The sequence below is a fragment of the Bos taurus genome, chromosome 20, assembly GCF_002263795.3.
Source record: "Bos taurus isolate L1 Dominette 01449 registration number 42190680 breed Hereford chromosome 20, ARS-UCD2.0, whole genome shotgun sequence".
In the NCBI taxonomy this organism is placed as follows: Eukaryota; Metazoa; Chordata; class Mammalia; order Artiodactyla; family Bovidae; genus Bos; species Bos taurus.
Window position 1 is genome coordinate 9,139,935 of NC_037347.1, and position 16,929 is coordinate 9,156,863.

General features: G+C 44.6%; 1 protein-coding gene across 3 annotated transcripts in view; it reads left to right on the top strand.

The window, feature by feature from the left end:
• Positions 1–16,929, top strand: part of ZNF366 (zinc finger protein 366) — a 64,659-nt gene that overhangs the window by 26,769 nt on the left and 20,961 nt on the right. For 2 of the 3 annotated variants that reach the window (XM_005221415.5, XM_005221416.5), the window contains exon 2: positions 15,428–16,779. In XM_005221415.5, the coding sequence (XP_005221472.1) occupies positions 15,442–16,779 (1,338 nt within the window). In that variant the 5' untranslated portion in view covers positions 15,428–15,441. Of the gene's footprint in view, positions 1–15,427; positions 16,780–16,929 lie in introns of those variants that run through there. The other variant, NM_001192285.1, reaches the window with a different exon arrangement.

Below are 16,929 nucleotides of genomic sequence, written 5' to 3' on the forward strand. Positions count from 1 at the left end.
TTGGATTTACATGTATTCTTTCAAAAAGAACCCCTTTTGAAACTCGAGGAATGGAAGTAGGAGGAAGGCAATGTGGGGAGGGGTGGGGATGCCACCAGTGCCTTTAGGAGAGTAATTTATGTGAACAGAAATTGGATGACTATTCCATAACCTTTTCAAAGTTCCTAAGCTTTGGGCTGATTTCAGGGGATTTTGGGGGGGCTAATTCCTGCCCAGACTTGGGCAACCTGAATGATTCAGTGGCCCGGGGCTCCCTGGGGGCAAGGAAACCCTTTCAGTGGCTAGCAGTGTGGCAAGAGGTGAAAGTTGCTGCCTTCCCACAGCTCTGACCAGTCCTCTGACACATGCCACCAGGGTACCTTCGCAGAGTTTCACACTTTGCTAGAATCTTTCACATGTTCTATCTTGCTTGATTATCTTTGCAACTATGTCAAATGAGTAGGATACACCAAGGTTTCCCACCCTCATTTTTACAGAGTAGAAGCAAACAATTTCAAATTGAACTGACTTTGCAAACTCACTCAGTGATTGAGTTATGAAGTAAGGTGAGGAGCACAGGCCACTACGAAGGGGCAGTGTGGCCAACTAGAAGGTATACAGGCAAAGAAACTGGGCACGTCTGCTATGAAATGCCAGCCCAGCCACTTACTTACTGTCTGACCTCAGGCAAGTAACTTACCTTCTGAGCTTCTATTTCTTATCTATAAAATGGAATAATGGTGACTGTCTTGCAGGATTGATGTGGGGATTAGGTGATATAGGATTCCATCTTCTTCAGGTCTTTTATCTTACTGGTTTGTATGTTTTTGAGGGCCTCCTTGAAGATATATGGAAGGAGCTGTCTATAGACATTCTGGAGACAGAGAGAGCACGGAGAGCCTCTGCACAGGGCTTGGCACAGAGCAGATGCTGGAAAACCCAGCTCCTCTTCCATCATGTGGAGAAGGAAATCGCAACCCACTCCAGTATTCTTGCCTGGAGAGTCCCGTGGACAGAGGAGCCTGGTGGGCTGCTGTCCATGGGGTTGCACAGAGTTGGACACGACTGAGCGATTTCACTTTCACTTTCCACTTTCATGCATTGGAGAAGGAAATGGCAACCCACTCCAGTATTCTTGCCTGGAGAATCCCAGGGACGGGGGAGCCTAGTGGGCTGCCGTCTATGGGGTCACACAGAGTTGGACACGACTGAAGTGACTTAGCAGCAGCAGCAGCTTCCATCATGCCAGCTTACAAGCTCCTGAGACCTAAGATGCTCCCAGAGGCTTTCCTCTGAGGGGTCCTTGTTGGCTTATAATCCCACCCCTCCAGAAGCCCTTTCCTATCATAACATTTAGAATGTTGCTGGCATTAAAGAGAATATGACTCACTAAAAAATAACAATTATTTGCTCAGTCGGTCATTGTATAAGTAGGCTCAATGGCTCATACATAAATGTAAATGATCCTGAAAGAGGATTATTGAAGTAAGAGTCCAGCAAAAGGCCTCAGGAGAGGTGAAGAGCAACAGTTGGCAAACCACTGCCTCAGGACCAAATCCGGCCCCCCACCTGCCCTTGTAAATAAAGGGTTTTTTCCAACCATACAATATGGTAGCCTTTAAAGTTAATGTAATTTAGTGATGTTTAATTAATATTTTTTCCAATTTTATTAAGATATAGTCCTTTCTCTCTCTCTTCCATTTATATACATATCACCAATAAAGTTTTATTGGAACACAGACACGCCCATTTGTTCACATGGCAACTATAGCTGCTTTTGCTCCAACAGCAGGGTTGACTAGTTGCAATGGACTCCGTAGGCTTCACAGAGCCAAAAAAAATTTACTCTTTGCTCCTTTATAGTAAAGGTGTGCCAACAACTGGTTTGTGAACTACCACTTTCAAGACGTGACCTTAGACATTATTTATACTCATTATACCTCAAGTACCTTATCTATAAATAGGGATTATAACGGTAGTGAATGAACAAGAGAATCCATGTATAAGCCTTGCATACAGTGAGTCCTCAGTTAACAATAGCTGTCATTATTAATATTTATGCCATTGATTTACAGCAAAGGCCCTTGGATAAAACCGTTACCTGTCTCAGGAACAAACACCTATGCATTTACCCTAGTTTCAAAGGTCCCCCATGCAGATATCAATAGCAACTAAAAGAGCCACCTTTTCTTGCCACAGTCATGTTTTCTTAAGAAGAGCCATTTCAATGCCATTAGCTCAGCTTCTAGGATGTTAAAAGCTTACGCTACCGTTCCTCCACACTTAATGTGGACATTTGGATCAGTATTACTATTTTCCAATAGGCTGTGTACCCTATCTGGGAGAGGGGGAATTGAATGAGGCATTTTGTTGGAATTAAATGTCAAGAGTACCAGCTGCTTCCTTCTAAAATTATGAGCTAGATATTCCAAAAGGTGTGAACCATCAATCAAAGTACATTGGAAGATTTTACATCTAGTTGTTTGTTGTTAGAAAATTAAAAAAAGATTTTTAAAGAAAACCAACCTTGACAAATGGCATTGAAATCCATTAAGGAAGCTGAGAAAATAGTAGTCCCACTTGTCTCCTAAATATAGTGGAAAATGCTTTCTCAGTGTAAAGAAGAAGTCTTGTCCTCGGTCCAATCAGCATATGGAGGTGATTTCCAAGAGAGAAGTGAAAAAAAAAAAAAAAAATCCCGCAACTCAACCTTTCAGAAGTATCATAGTCATGCAGGGAGAAAATCTCGTACCCTCTTCCTCATTGTCAACCTTTGCAGGTTAAAAGAGCCAAGAGGACCCATCCCTGTGGTGGGGGTTGGGGATGGGTGCAATTCTCCAGCCCAGCTTCTTGCAAGGTGGCTAGGCCTGGGAGGAGAGAGATTAGGAGGGTCTGCCCACTTTCTCACCAGGTACAGCATGACCTATCCAGGATGCCTTCTTTTGTGGATTACCTGCACCCCAGAAAGGCCACTGCTATGGGCTGTATCTCATCAACTCAGCCTTGGCATGGAGAAGAATCTTCTCCTCACCCCCACAGCCCAAATCCAGGAGCCTGAGTGGGTGGTGGAAAGGCAGGGATGACTGTGAGTCACAGGGGTCCTTTCATCAGAATCCCTCCTCCACCCCACTCCCATGCCCACTCATGCTACCCTCGTTGTATAGACTCTGTATTCAGGCAACTTCTTAAAGTAGTTCTTAAGCTTGAATGACCATGACAATCACCTACAGAGCCCTTCAAAAGCATCAATGCTTGACCTGGGGCCCCACCCCTAGAAATCCTGATATAATATAGGTCTAGGGAGGGTGCTAGGCATTCCTTTTTTTAGGTGTGTGTGGGGGGAGTGCTACATATTCAAAACCTCCCAAATAATCCAAATCTGTTGACCTACTATGTGTCAGGCAGTCTTTTAGGTGGGTTGAACAGTGATGAGCATAGGCAAGGTACCTGGTCTCATGAAGCTTATGGTCCAGTGGAGAAGGTGGAGAATAAATAGATGAATGGCCAAGATATTTTCTAACACACTATTTTCCAGGTAGTACTTACCAGCAAAATAAAGCTGGGGCTGAGTAGGAGAGAGCTGGCAGAGGGGGGGTTGTTAACTTTAGATTGTGTGTGCTTAGTTGCTCAGTTGTGTCCGATTATCTGTGACCCCATGGACTGTAGCCCTTCGGGTTCCTCTGTCCATGGAATTCTCCAGCAAGAATGCTGGAATTGGTGATTGTTCCCTTCTCCAGGGGATCTTCCTGACCCAGGGATCAAACCCAGGTCTCCTGCATTGCAGGAGGATTCTTTACCATCTAAGCCACCAGGGAAGCCTTTACATTTACAAACTTTAGATTGCATAACTTTAGGTTGACTTAAGTTGTTTTCATACCTTGGCTATTGTGAGTAATGCTGCAACAAGTGTGGGAGTGCAGATATCTCTTTGAGATAACAGCTTTGTTTTCTTTGGGTATGTACCCAGCAGTGAAGTTGCTGAATTGTATAGTAGTTCTATTTTTAATTTCTTATGGAATCTCCATACTGGATGTACTTTTATTTCGTTAATACAAGACACACACAGAATAGAGCAATGCCTGTGAGTATGTGTACAGGTTTGTGTGTGTGTGTTTGAGGCAGAGAGGAAGAAAGTAAGGACATAAATGTGGTAATATCTCATTGAAGAAAAAATGAGAAAAACTGAGACGTTCCAATAACCTTCATTTCTGAATTTGGACAACTCCTCCCTACACTAATGTCCTTTTAGATTTTCACAGTTGAAATGCCTAAGGAAGGACACAAAACTGTCCAAGATATGAATCTTGCTATTATTTCAATTTCCTAGACGAGTAATTAAACCCTCGAAGGTCTGATCCACCGTGGCATTTTCCCCTCTTCTCTCTTTTCCTCCTTTGCCTTCAGCAGGGGAACTCTGCCCTCCGAGGAGGCTTTTGGGCAGTTCTGTCCCTGCAGCCACCTGACTCCAGCTCAGAACAGGAGCCTGAGAGCAGAAGCCTGAGAGTAGATGTGTGTTTCTCCCCCAAGTCAAGCCTTTTAACTGGCCACTGTAGCTGCTTCTGAGACAAGGAGAAATGGGAGCCATTTCTCCTTGTTTAATCTCACATCCTCTTCATGCCCAAAACTCAGATTTAAGAGACTGGAGGTTGATCTCCCAATAGATGTGCTACCAACAACATATGAATCCAATGTAATGCTCACAATAATAAAGAATCAGTGATGTTTGCTACTGCGAAATATTTCCACATGGCAAATTAATTCATACTGATTATGAACTGGCAACTAATGGTAATATTAATTTTATCAGAAGAAAACACAACCTAAATTCACATGTGCTCTTAAAGCCGCAGACAAATCTGTTTTAAAAAGCAAATATAGCCGTGGATAGTAGGAGAATCCGGGTCCAGCAGCAACTCTGTGATGGGTACCTCCGTGGCAATCTGTGTCATGCAGGGCACAATGGGAGAGAGAAGAGGATGAATCCTGGGCTGAAGACAGCTTACACATAGATTGGAAAAACAAAACCTACCCATGAAATAATTAGCTTAATTCAAGGAAAAACACTGTATTTAATTCACCCCTCCTTAAGATCATGCAATAGAATTTATCTTCTTGGGAGAGATAATTGGCTATAAGAGTAGCAAAAGAAGTTACAGGAAGAAGCTGAATTTAAGTTCAGTCTGGAAGATGAGGTGGGTCAATAGAAAGAATATTCCTGGATGACCAACCAGTCTAATCAAGGGCAAAGAGGTAAGAGTTAGTTTGCCCCATGTAGAAAACAGTGAAAGAGTGTTCTCCACTGGGTTGAGGGGATTTTAGAGACAAAGGGAATTGAATTGGACCTGCTTATAAAGGACTTTGAAGGTCAGAGAGAGAGATGTACACTTGATTTGCTCTGTGTATCAGATGGGGAATATATTTAGCTACAAGCCACAGAACTCTGAATACATTTTCTTAAGCAAGTAAAGGATTTATTTTCTTAAATAACAAGAAATACAGCACCAAATGGATGCAGGAGTTGCACAGTGACACTTTTCCTCTTGCCTTCAGCCATACTTTGTGGAAGGCATTGTCATTAACCTTATCACTTCACTGTTCCAATATGACTGCTCCATCTCCAGCCTCGTATCCATGTTTCAGGCAGAAAAAAGAGACAGGAAAGGATAAAGTGGGTGGTTTCTGCATTAGGAGTGCAAAAGCTTTCTCAGAAGTTCCTAGCATCCTTTGCTTACATCTCATTGGCCAATACTGTGGCACAAGGCAACTCCTAACTGAAAGGATGTCCAGGAAGGGGAGTGTTCTTGCCAGGCACGTCATCACCATAAGAAAATTAGGGTGATGAATGTTCAGAAGATGGAATTAGCATTGGTATTAAAGAGATTTGGAAGAAAGGAGAAAAGTGATCTGGAGAAAAGAGAAAAGTGATCTGGAGAAAGGAGAAAAGAGATCTGGAAAAGTGGATGGACACTGTTGAAAGTAATCCTGGAGTAATGTGCTGGGCACTTGAACTAGAGTCCTAGGTATGGGAATGGAAAGAAAATGAGGTGCTAATAGTCACGTCAAAGGAACAATGAACAAAATGTTGTAAAAACCACCCAAGAATGAATGGTCAAGGTGGTTAGGTGTTGGCAAATTGACTTCTCGGTCCTTTTTTCTATGCAGAAAGTTAACATTTGGGGTGGATGAGAGAGAACTTATTAGAAAGGAGAACCTGATAAAGAAAAACCTCAGAATCAGAGACATGCTGAAGCAATAACAAATCCTAAACTGTATTACATTATATATTATTACAGATAAAAACAGAATAAAATCATTTTAAGACTAGAAAATTATTGCAATTTGAAAATGAATCACTTAAAAATGTTAGTGAGTACCAGTCATTGTACAAGTCAGAGAAGGCAGAGAAAAGTTTGGGAACTGGTCCTGACCTCAAGGGGGTCACAGAGCAGTGGGGAGGCAGATTGCTGCAGTACTCTGGGAGGAAGCTATATCAAGGGTGTGGGTACAGACTTGGGGACTGAGAGGAAAGAGGGACTAACTCTATCTGAGGGCTGGAGCACACTTTGTGCTTTGACATTTTATGATTTTGCAGTGGCATAAATAGAATGATACTTCTGGTCTGAAAGGAGCTTTTAAGTTAACTACCTCGAGGTTCCGGGGTGGGGAGGACTTGACATCGCCCACATCCAACAGTCTCATCCTTAGCGTCTTGGAGTTCCTTCTCGGTCCTGGGGAGAGAGCCGAGGAAAAACTCAGGGCTGGGCAGAATGGAGAAACTGGATTCATCATATTTGAGTGTGATTCTGTAATCACTGTGAATCCTGAAGTCAGACTTATCTTTTTGGGGAAATGAGACAGTCAGTTCAGATGCTCAGTCATGTCCAGCTTTTTGCGACCCCATGGACTGCAGCACAACCAGCTTCCCTGTCCATCATCAACTCAAGGAGCTTGCTCAAACACATGTCCATCAAGACGGTGATGCCATCCAACCATCTCATCCTCTGTCGTTCTCTACTCCTCCCGCCTTCAATCTTTCCCAGTGTCGGAGTCTTCTCCAATGAGTCGGCTCTTCAAATCAGGTGGCCAAAGTACTGGAGCTTCAGCTTTAGCATCATTCCTTCCAATGAACACCCAGGACTGATCTCCTTTTGAATGGACTGGTTGGATCTCCTTGCAGTCCAAGGGACTCTCAAGAGTCTTCTCTAACACCATAGTTCAAAAGCATCAATTCTTTGACGCTCAACCTTCTTTATGGTCCAACTCTCACATCCACACATGACTACTGGAAAAACCATAGCTTTGACTAGACGGACTTTTGTGGGCAAAGTAATGGCTCTGCTTTTAAATATGCTGTCTAGGTTAGTCATAGCTTTTCTTCCAAACCTGAACTTTCAAGATTGAATGTAGTTTACCTGTGGTTGAATGTAGTTTATTTGTGACTTTCTTCATGTGGTCTTTGTGGTTGCTTATACTTATTTCCTTGATGATACAAGCCTGGGTCATAAAGCTGCATGCCCAAAGTATAAACCAGGGTAAACTCTGCCGTTAGGTAAGCAGAGGAAGGTTCAGAGGTTCAGTGACTTATCCGAGGTCAGAGGTAAAAATGTGGGCGCCAGAACTCTAATTATTCTGCTGCCCGGACATCAAAAGATGTTGGGCAGAAAAAGAGTCCAGGGAAACGTATAAAGAGAATTGTTCAGCTTTCAAAAGGAAGGGGATTTCAATACTAATTTTGTCTGAATATTTGCTGTTTGAAAGACAATATGCATTTTTATATTTTAAATGCAAGTATTTGAATAACTAAGTTACTCACAGTATATAATTGTATCAGTTGAAAGGGTATGTAATTAAAAGTCTCCTCTCTGTGCAGGGAGTTGTACAACTGAGCAGCATCTTCCTACAGACTGATGGAACTGTTCCCTCAGACTAGTGGCTAGACTTTCAAGCCTTCTGCCTCCAGCCATACAGTCTTTCTCTGGCGAGGCAACTAATACTACAAAATTCCTGTATTTCTTTCCAAAAATAGACTATGTGTACAAGTACATGGGGAGATGAGTCTATATATTTTATAAGTACATATATTTTCCAAGAATGGTTTTAGTGAGTAGAATGAATACAAGAATCAGCAATGAAGCAGGTCAATGAAAAAATCTTGAACTAAAAAGCATAAAGGAAAAAGGAATGACTATTCACCAGAAGGCAGGAAAAGAGCAGGAACCCGACCCATGTAAAAATAAAAAGAAAGGATGAGGTCTCAGATCCATCTGCCCATTAGGATGGGCATTTCCACAAAGCTAATGAGTATTTGCCTGGAGATCACGGAGCACTTGGTGCTGTTGAGTAAGCAGGAGAAATGGTGGTGGCCTGCCCTCCTGGGATATTGTTTGCTAGAATGGTGACACACTCCCTCAGAGGCCTCCCTCAGGCATGTGGTCACTGTCCCCTTGGGCATTTCCAGAGCCCTCCCACATTCATTCATTTCAGTGTTACAGGACATTGCATCTTCCAGGTCAACAGAATAGGGCACACACTGGCCAAAGATTCTGAGCCAGGATAAAGCAGAGGGGACCATGTTTTCTGGGAAGCACAATCCTAGTCATTGCCACACCTTCCCGAAAGCCCCTTCCTCACTGGAGATGTTCTTGGCAGTTCATTGATGTGAAGTTGGCTCAGGATCAATTGGAACAGGCCAAGTAAACCAGTCATTTCTTCTTTCAAGTAATGGCAAAATTCTGCTTGGGATCATAGAGCAAGAGCAAGCTAGAACATGGCACCTGCCAAGTAAATTCCCAAGCAGTTATTGAATCCCAACAATATATAAGGCAACAGGCATGTTTCTGACTTTCTACCAGATTCTGTTAGAAATACAAGCTACTCACCCACACAGAAAGGGGACTAGCAGCACAGGACCCAGTCAATGAGTGGAACAAACACGATAGACTTCAGAAAAGTGGGAAATGTTCTTCCAACTCTGGTGGAAAGGCAAGTTTCACCTCTGAGTCTCCATAAAGCCTCCAATAGGTTAGGTTCTTTCCACCTCCTGCCCTGTAGAAACTTGGGACACTCTGGTTAATATCTTCAACGAAAGGTATCAGAAAGAAGATAGCTGGCTACACAGGTAGACTTCACAGAGTATCGGCTCCTGGTGGGACTGCCATGATTCAGGATTTGGTCAGCAGGCTTGCAGATTCACCGGTTCCATTTTTTAAGAGACTCCATTAATCAGTCTTGGGGGAAATGATTCATTCACAAGAGTGATCTATGGACCTAAATGTCAATATCAACCTATTAATTGACAAGGGGTAGGAGCATATTTTCTAGTCACCAGAATGATCTTCCCCACTAAAGGCAGAGTAACTTACATTTCAAAGCATGTTGGAGCAATTAGAGAAGACTATTTGCTGAACACGCAAGCAGGGCCAAAGATTAGAAGACCTGGAAGGATACAGTTTAACGCACAATCCCTGCCTCACAAAGTTCTTGCTGAATAGAATACACACAAAAACAAAAAACCTGGTATCGGCCATATATAACATCTCCCCTTTGGACAGAGCAGGAATTTAGATCATCAAATTCTTAAAAACAAATACCCCTCTTTATATACCATATGTGTGTTATTGGATGCTTTCTAAAGATATGAACTGATTAGAGTGTAGAGTCTGGTCATCTTAACTACTGCTGGGTATTTCTCAAATATCCTCAATTATGTCTTTTATAATATACAGAGGGGCATTTTGTACGTTTCTTTTATATTTTTAAAATTAGTTTGAATTTATGCACAGTAAAATTTATTTCTTTTGTTCCATGAGTTTTGACAAATATGACAATTATGATACAAAACAGATTTTTGCTCCCCTTTCCACAAAACTATTGCCTTGAGTGACATTTTTGAAATAGGTTCCTTCCACACATGGCTAACTGCATCTATTATGTGTTGGTTCTTACTACTTTTGCTTGCCAGAGGGTCACATTTTCTGGTATTATCTACCGATTCTAAGGTCCAACAGACCAAATATGCTGTCATTTTCAGAGACAGACTAAATTCAGACTAAATTTTAAACATGCATGTATTTATTGGCTTAGCTAGGAGTGGGTATATCAAGTTTACTTAATTTATGAACATGAAATAATAAAATTTAGATATATTCTAAGGATACTCCAAAGAAATTAGGAGAAAAATTCTAACATTCCAGTTGGAGCTCCATCCCTGGGTGATATATTAGCTCTGAGAGTTGGGAGAGAGAACTGCTAAGTCATTATCTCCAATTCATTTCCTTCCTTTAAATGGGTCACGAGGACAGTGATAACCCTACATGCTAGCAGCTGTTCCAGTGTTCAAGTAACTAGTGCTTTTCAGAAACTAGATCTAGGCATTAAGCACTTTCCTAAATGAAACCCACATTCATTAACCTACGCAAGTTAGTAGCTGAATTTCTTGTTGTTTTAAGAAGGACTCTTTAAAAGCATATCTATATCTATACGTAAATAGTATGTATGCACGCTCATTATGGACAATTTAAACAATGGAAAACAAAATTTGACTTTATGTTATGTCTTGGTGGTATTTAGTAACTTAAAAAAAAAAACATTACGTGAGTTCAATTAACTATTGCACATGTGAATAGGTCTCATTACCAATTAATATTTTCTGACCAACCTAGGAAACTCAACTCATGCTATGGGCGGATAGATTACTTTTTATAATAAAATGAAAGGAATTCAGGTTTACAAACTAAACAGGGGACACAGGAGCATCCAGAAGGGCCCTGGGGTCTGGCTAACAGGCATCTGGTTCCCTCTTCTGGAGTCTCCATCTAATCCGGGGAGTGACAAGGCAGACCATTTATTTCTTGAGAACACAATGCTCTACCTGCCAGATGCATACAGAGATCCTTCTGTTCCTGCCAATATCGGGAACTCAAGACTGAATCATTACTTGCCAAACACCTGCAGATGAGGAAATCAGCAGTACAACCACATATATAGTAAGACAATTATGTTGAATCATCAGAATGTTTAATTCTAAGATTCGAAGTCTTTTTCTGTTACCACAAATTCAGAAAGAACCAGGTGATCCAATAAAATCCCATTTTGGAGGAGCCTTATAATAATATCCCTTTGTATGAATAGAGAGAGGTTGGCAGTCAATCCACGCATTTCCCCTCCTGCCTTCCTGCTATCCTCCCACGACTCCCCACCCTTCGCTGCTCTCACTGCTGCTTCTTATGCTTCAACTTCTCCACTTGCACCTCCTCCCTGCTTCCATCTTTGCTGAGGTCAGAGCTGCAGGGCTGACCACGTAAATACAATGCCACTCTCTCAAACTAAAAGGGAAGTCAGCATCTCCAATAGGAAAATGTAATGTTTTCCAAGGAAACACTGGGAACCTTCAAGGAATAAAGAATATCAGAGAATATATTCTTTCACCAATTTCAGAATGAATAGAAATCAGTGTTGTGGAATGAGGATAAACAGATCTGCCCCTGGGATGCTGACTCAGAGTGACTCTTCTAATAGCATTTACTGGACTGAACTTCCATTCCAATGAGAACCACAAAATACCAGTAATTTTATCTGGGGGATATTTATATTTTGGTGCAGTAGGTGAATTCCCAATTAAAGGGCATTATTAGAAGAATTTTTTTCCCCAAAACTAAATGTAGTTTCTTCTTGGTTAAGCCTTGTATTTCTAATTGATCTTTACGGTTCAAAGAGGAGATTTTGTTTTTGTTTTTAAAATCCATTCATTCCCCATTTCCTCATTAACTAACTCTCATGGGTAACACCTGTTAGAGAAGACATCCTGAACCCCATTTTCCTCTAGAATAGATCAACCCAGTATTCTCCTCCTCAAACCATGTGCTTCGTGACTTACGGCCTATTGGGTTTGGTGGCTGAGTATACATGGAAGAAAGCCAGGGACCTTAGAACATTCTTTGACTTCAGCAATGAACATGCATGATTATTCTAAGGCCGCTCCCTCTCCACCCTCACGTTAGTACAAAGGATAGACTGCTACTAACTTCCCAGACATTTCCTTGGGGTGGAAGAGTGAGGGTAATCACCCACTCCTGGTTTATGCTTCACAGTTTCAATCCAGGGGTCTTTCTAACTGCCACCTTTTGGACTTTTCAGGCACCTCTTTTCTGACTGAGTTGCAGAACCTTGTACCCTAGCATTAGTACAGCCAGGATTTAGGGCTTACCCTGAATCTGAGAGTCAATTCAGAGGATGATATCCTTGGGAACTGAGCCAAACAAAAGCACACGCAAGGTGTATATATTGGGTTCTTCCCACAGTGACTGCCTGAGAATTTATGTGTCCTCATGATCTGATTAGGTATGTCCTCCAAAAGTCACCTGCGGTCTATATAAATGTAAGATATAATAAAATTCAACATAAAAGTTTCCATATGGAGACTTTAAGAATAAAAGTAAGAACCATTCATTTCTTCTCTCATCCCACAGCGGTTTATTGATCACCTGCCTTGTGCCAGGCATCACGCTGGGGTCTGGAAACCAGCAGTGTATCCAACAGACCCAGTCTCTGCCCTCACAGGAGCAGGAGCTGCAAGAGCTGGTTTGCCATTGTTGACTCAGCACTGCCCCAGTGTCTGAGACTTTGAATTTGACATACAGGTCCTCTGTCTCTGGGAAAGTGACCTCTTATATTAGGCAGGGACAATTCCTCAGCTTCCCACAGACTGGCTAAAATAGCTCATGAGACCACCCCGTCCCCTTTGTCCCAACCCAATCCCAAAACCCTTTTGTAACCAAAGTCATCTGTTACGAACGTAAGACTTGAAGATATGTCCATAATAGTAAAGAGCCATAGAGAAGGGATGAGAGAGTATCCTTACACTAGAAGGTTGATTCCCATACTAAGTAAATAAACTCATCCTGGTCTTTCCCATTGGCTTTTTTGAGTGTGGTTCACAGTGCCTGTTGGGACAAGACCAGCTCAAGGCAAATAGGTATAGCCTTGGTTGGAGGAGGCCCAAAATGCCAGTCACTATTGACCAAGAGCTTCAGCTTGGAAAACAGACATGAGGTCAGTTGGCTTCAATCCCTGATTACCACCTCAGGCCTCCCTTCCTGTTTATCCTTTCTTACCACGCGAGAGTACAGTATTAAACTGTCCAGTGTTAATAAGCTTTCACAAATACACCTTATTTTAAGTATCCAACAACCCCATGGGGATATTTCAACCCCTATTTCACGGATGAGAAAATCAAACCTCCAAATTAACTTCCTCATTTTCCCACAGCTGCTAACACAAAGCCAGCATTCAAACCCAGATCCTCCGGCTTCAAACCAACGCTCTTTGCATTCTCCCATAGCTGTCTACTTTGACAATTTCAGTTCTTTATTTTTGCACATTATTTCAGCACATCCTGGTAGAGAACTGGCTTCTAACCTGCTGTTTTTCTGGGAGCAGCCACGGACTACCAGCCAGAGGGCTTGCAGTTCCTCACCCCCTGTGCTGACCCATGCCTCTCTTGCCTCCTGCATGGGAATCCCACATCTTTCATGGATGCCAGTGGAGCTATTTTTAGAGATAGAGGGGAACGTGTAGGTTGCAAACATTCAGGTCTTTCGGAGTCTGTTAATATTTTTGCAGAGGCCATTCAGGGTTTTAAGTTGACTGATAAAAGGCCTCCTGAGGAGACATCTGTTCTCTGCTCTCCCCTTCAATACTCCCCATCCCTGATATGGACTTGGTTTTGGGGTGTAATTCTTTTACCGCCCACCCCCCTCCAGGGCCCTCTTTGTCACCTTAGATTGAAAAGACAGCTGACTTCTGTCTCAAGAAGGTCAGGAGGAAGCAGATCTAGTTCTCCTTGACCTCTGTAGGGATCGGCAGTGCTCTTTAAGATCTTTATGCAGGAAGGGGATGCTGCCTTACCAGTCTGGAGAAATGTTCATGGATGAATCTCAATGCTTTTCGAAACCTCTTGAGTTACAATTTTATTCTAGAGAGGGCAGACTACTATTTTAGAGGTGGGGTATATATATGCACAAGTCAGAAACTGGGGGGGGGTGGAATTTTTGCCATATTAAAATAGGGAGGAAATTAAAATGTGCATATGTAAAACCTCTGAATTTGCAGACGTAATTCTGCGTTCATGTTAAAAATCACATCATCTCTTCAATAATGTTTCTTCACTTTCATAGGTCAGTGGTGACAAAATAAAATTGCATTTGCCTCACCAGGGTCTACAGAAAATCACTGGTCCTCTCACCTCTGGAACCCTCACACTGCACTGCTCAGCAAGTGGTCATTCCCAGGGGCCAGAGCCCTGGGTGAATCCAGAACCTATCCCAGCCCTGTCTTCAGTGGCTCGAGGCCAGACCTGACTCCTGACCAGGCTGACTGGTTCTGTGAGAGCGTCTGCTGAGCAAAGGGGGCCAATCCCATTCAGGCCCAGAAGATCTAGGTAGAAAGGGCCTTTCTGGAAATGTGAAGTCAGCCATCTGGTTCTTTCCACCTGTACCCAAGCAAGGAGGCTACAAGACTGGCAAGGAGACATGTGTGAGGAAGCATGGCCCCTGGCTGAGATTCTGGCCCCAGAGGCTCTCCCAGACATGCCAGGGAAATCACAGGTACCACAGGAGTCACCAACACCGAAGACCAAGCTCTATGATGACGCCTGTGTGAAGGAAGAGACACAAGTGCAGTCTGAGAGACTCACAATCTTAGGATTTTTTTCCCTGATGTTGCTTCAGGTGGAAGAGTAGAATGCACAGATTGCCAACATGACTCTGTTAACACTGAAATATATGCTTTTCTTAATCACACTGATCTTGTCTGCTCGATATACCCCAGCAGCCTTGCTGGGGGTGGATATTCAGATAGTCTGAGATCTGTAAACAGTAAAGTCTGCTCTCCTGTGTGGCCTGCAGTATCCCCATGCCCCAGCAGCAAAGGCCCTTAGACAGGGAGAGGCAGTGGAGATCAATTCACTTAGAGAAGAAATAATCCTAAAAGACATTTAAATCGCCATGTGGCAGATGCAATTGCATCTCAAGCTGAGAGGTGTCCTAGTTCTGACTCCTGAACTGAGTAGAAGTGGGATTTCAGCAGTCACTTCATCTCTCTGGGCCTTGGTACTCTCGTCTTAGATGGGGAAAATCCCCAATGAATTTTCAGGTTTCTTCTCAATCCAGCCCGTTCTCATACCCTGCTCCCACCCCAGCCCCAGCCATGGTTTTGTGATTGGGTTTTCACTGGAGCCCTAGGGTCCCACTCCAAGAGGCCAGTGCTTTCTACATTAGTAACCGAGTTTGCAAGGGGGAAAAATGATATTTTAAACAGCCTTAGGATAAACGGGGATAGGTATTAAACAAACATTACTCTCTATAAATTGGTACTGACATCTAGCCAAAAATGTTAATGGAAAAAAGGGGATTTTTTTTTTTTTAAACAATAAATTTCTTTCTTTTTAAAGGAGAATTGCCAAGGATGCAGAAGGAACTGAAGATGGTCAAAGACGAAGATGTGCATTTCAGTTTGGGTGTGAAGAGGGCCCCCTCCTTTCCCCACGGCCTGCAGCCCGTGGTTTCCCGAGGGAAGGCTCCCCCAGGACACCCCTTTCCGGAAGCTCTCCGGGGGCCGTTTTCCCAGTTCCGGTACGAGCCTCCTCCAGGAGAGCTAGACGGATACCCAGGGGTCTTTGAAGGAGGAGGGTCTCGCAAACGCAAGAGCATGCCCACCAAGATGCCCTATAACCACCCCGCGGAAGAAGGGGCTCTCGGCCTGCACCCCGAGGAGAGCAAGAACCCGGGGGTCCCGGACCTCCCCCTGCTCTTCCCGCCGCCGCCGCCGCCGCGGCCCAAGTACGACTCGCGGATGATCGACCTGTGTAACGTGGGCTTCCAGTTCTACCGCAGCCTGGAGCACCTGGGCGGCAAGGCCGTCAAGCAGGAGCCCGTGAAGCCCAGCGCCGTGTGGCCTGCGCCCGCGGCCCCTCCGTTCCTGCCCGCGCCCTACCCCTACTACCCCAAGGTGGCCCCGGGCCTCGTGTTCCCCTTCTTCGTGCCCTCGGCCTCACCCTTCCCCTTCAGCCGGCACACCTTCCTGCCCAAGCGGCCGCCGGAGCCGCCGCTGCCCCGCAAAGCCGAGCCGCCCGAGAGCGAGGAGACCAAGCAGAAGGTGGAGCGAGTGGACGTGAACGTGCAGATCGACGACAGCTACTACGTGGACGTGGGCGGCGCGCAGAAGCGCTGGCAGTGCCCCACCTGCGAGAAGTCCTACACCTCCAAGTATAACCTGGTGACCCACATCCTGGGTCACAGCGGCATCAAGCCGCACGCCTGCAGCCGCTGCGGGAAGCTCTTTAAGCAGCTGAGCCACCTGCACACCCACATGCTGACGCACCAGGGCACCCGGCCTCACAAGTGCCAGGTGTGCCACAAGGCCTTCACGCAGACCAGCCACCTGAAGCGCCACATGATGCAGCACAGCGAGGTGAAGCCGCACAACTGCCGCGTCTGCGGCCGGGGCTTCGCCTACCCCAGCGAGCTCAAGGCCCACGAGGCCAAGCACGCCAGCGGGCGGGAAAACATCTGCGTGGAGTGCGGCCTCGACTTCCCTACCCTGGCCCAGCTGAAGAGGCACCTCACCACGCACCGGGGCCCCATCCAGTACAACTGCTCCGAATGCGACAAGACCTTCCAGTACCCCAGCCAGCTGCAGAACCACATGATGAAGCACAAGGACATCCGGCCCTACATCTGCTCCGAGTGTGGCATGGAGTTCGTGCAGCCCCACCACCTCAAGCAGCACTCCCTCACGCACAAGGTACTGAGGGGCTCCCTGCCAGGGGCGGGGCTCCCGGCCAGGGGCGGGGCTGGCCCGTCTTTGGAGGAGAGGACCCAGGAGCCCTGCGTGGCTCCCCACCCCTAACACGTGTAGAGCCCTAATGTTCTTCTTCACCTTGAAATGGGAGAG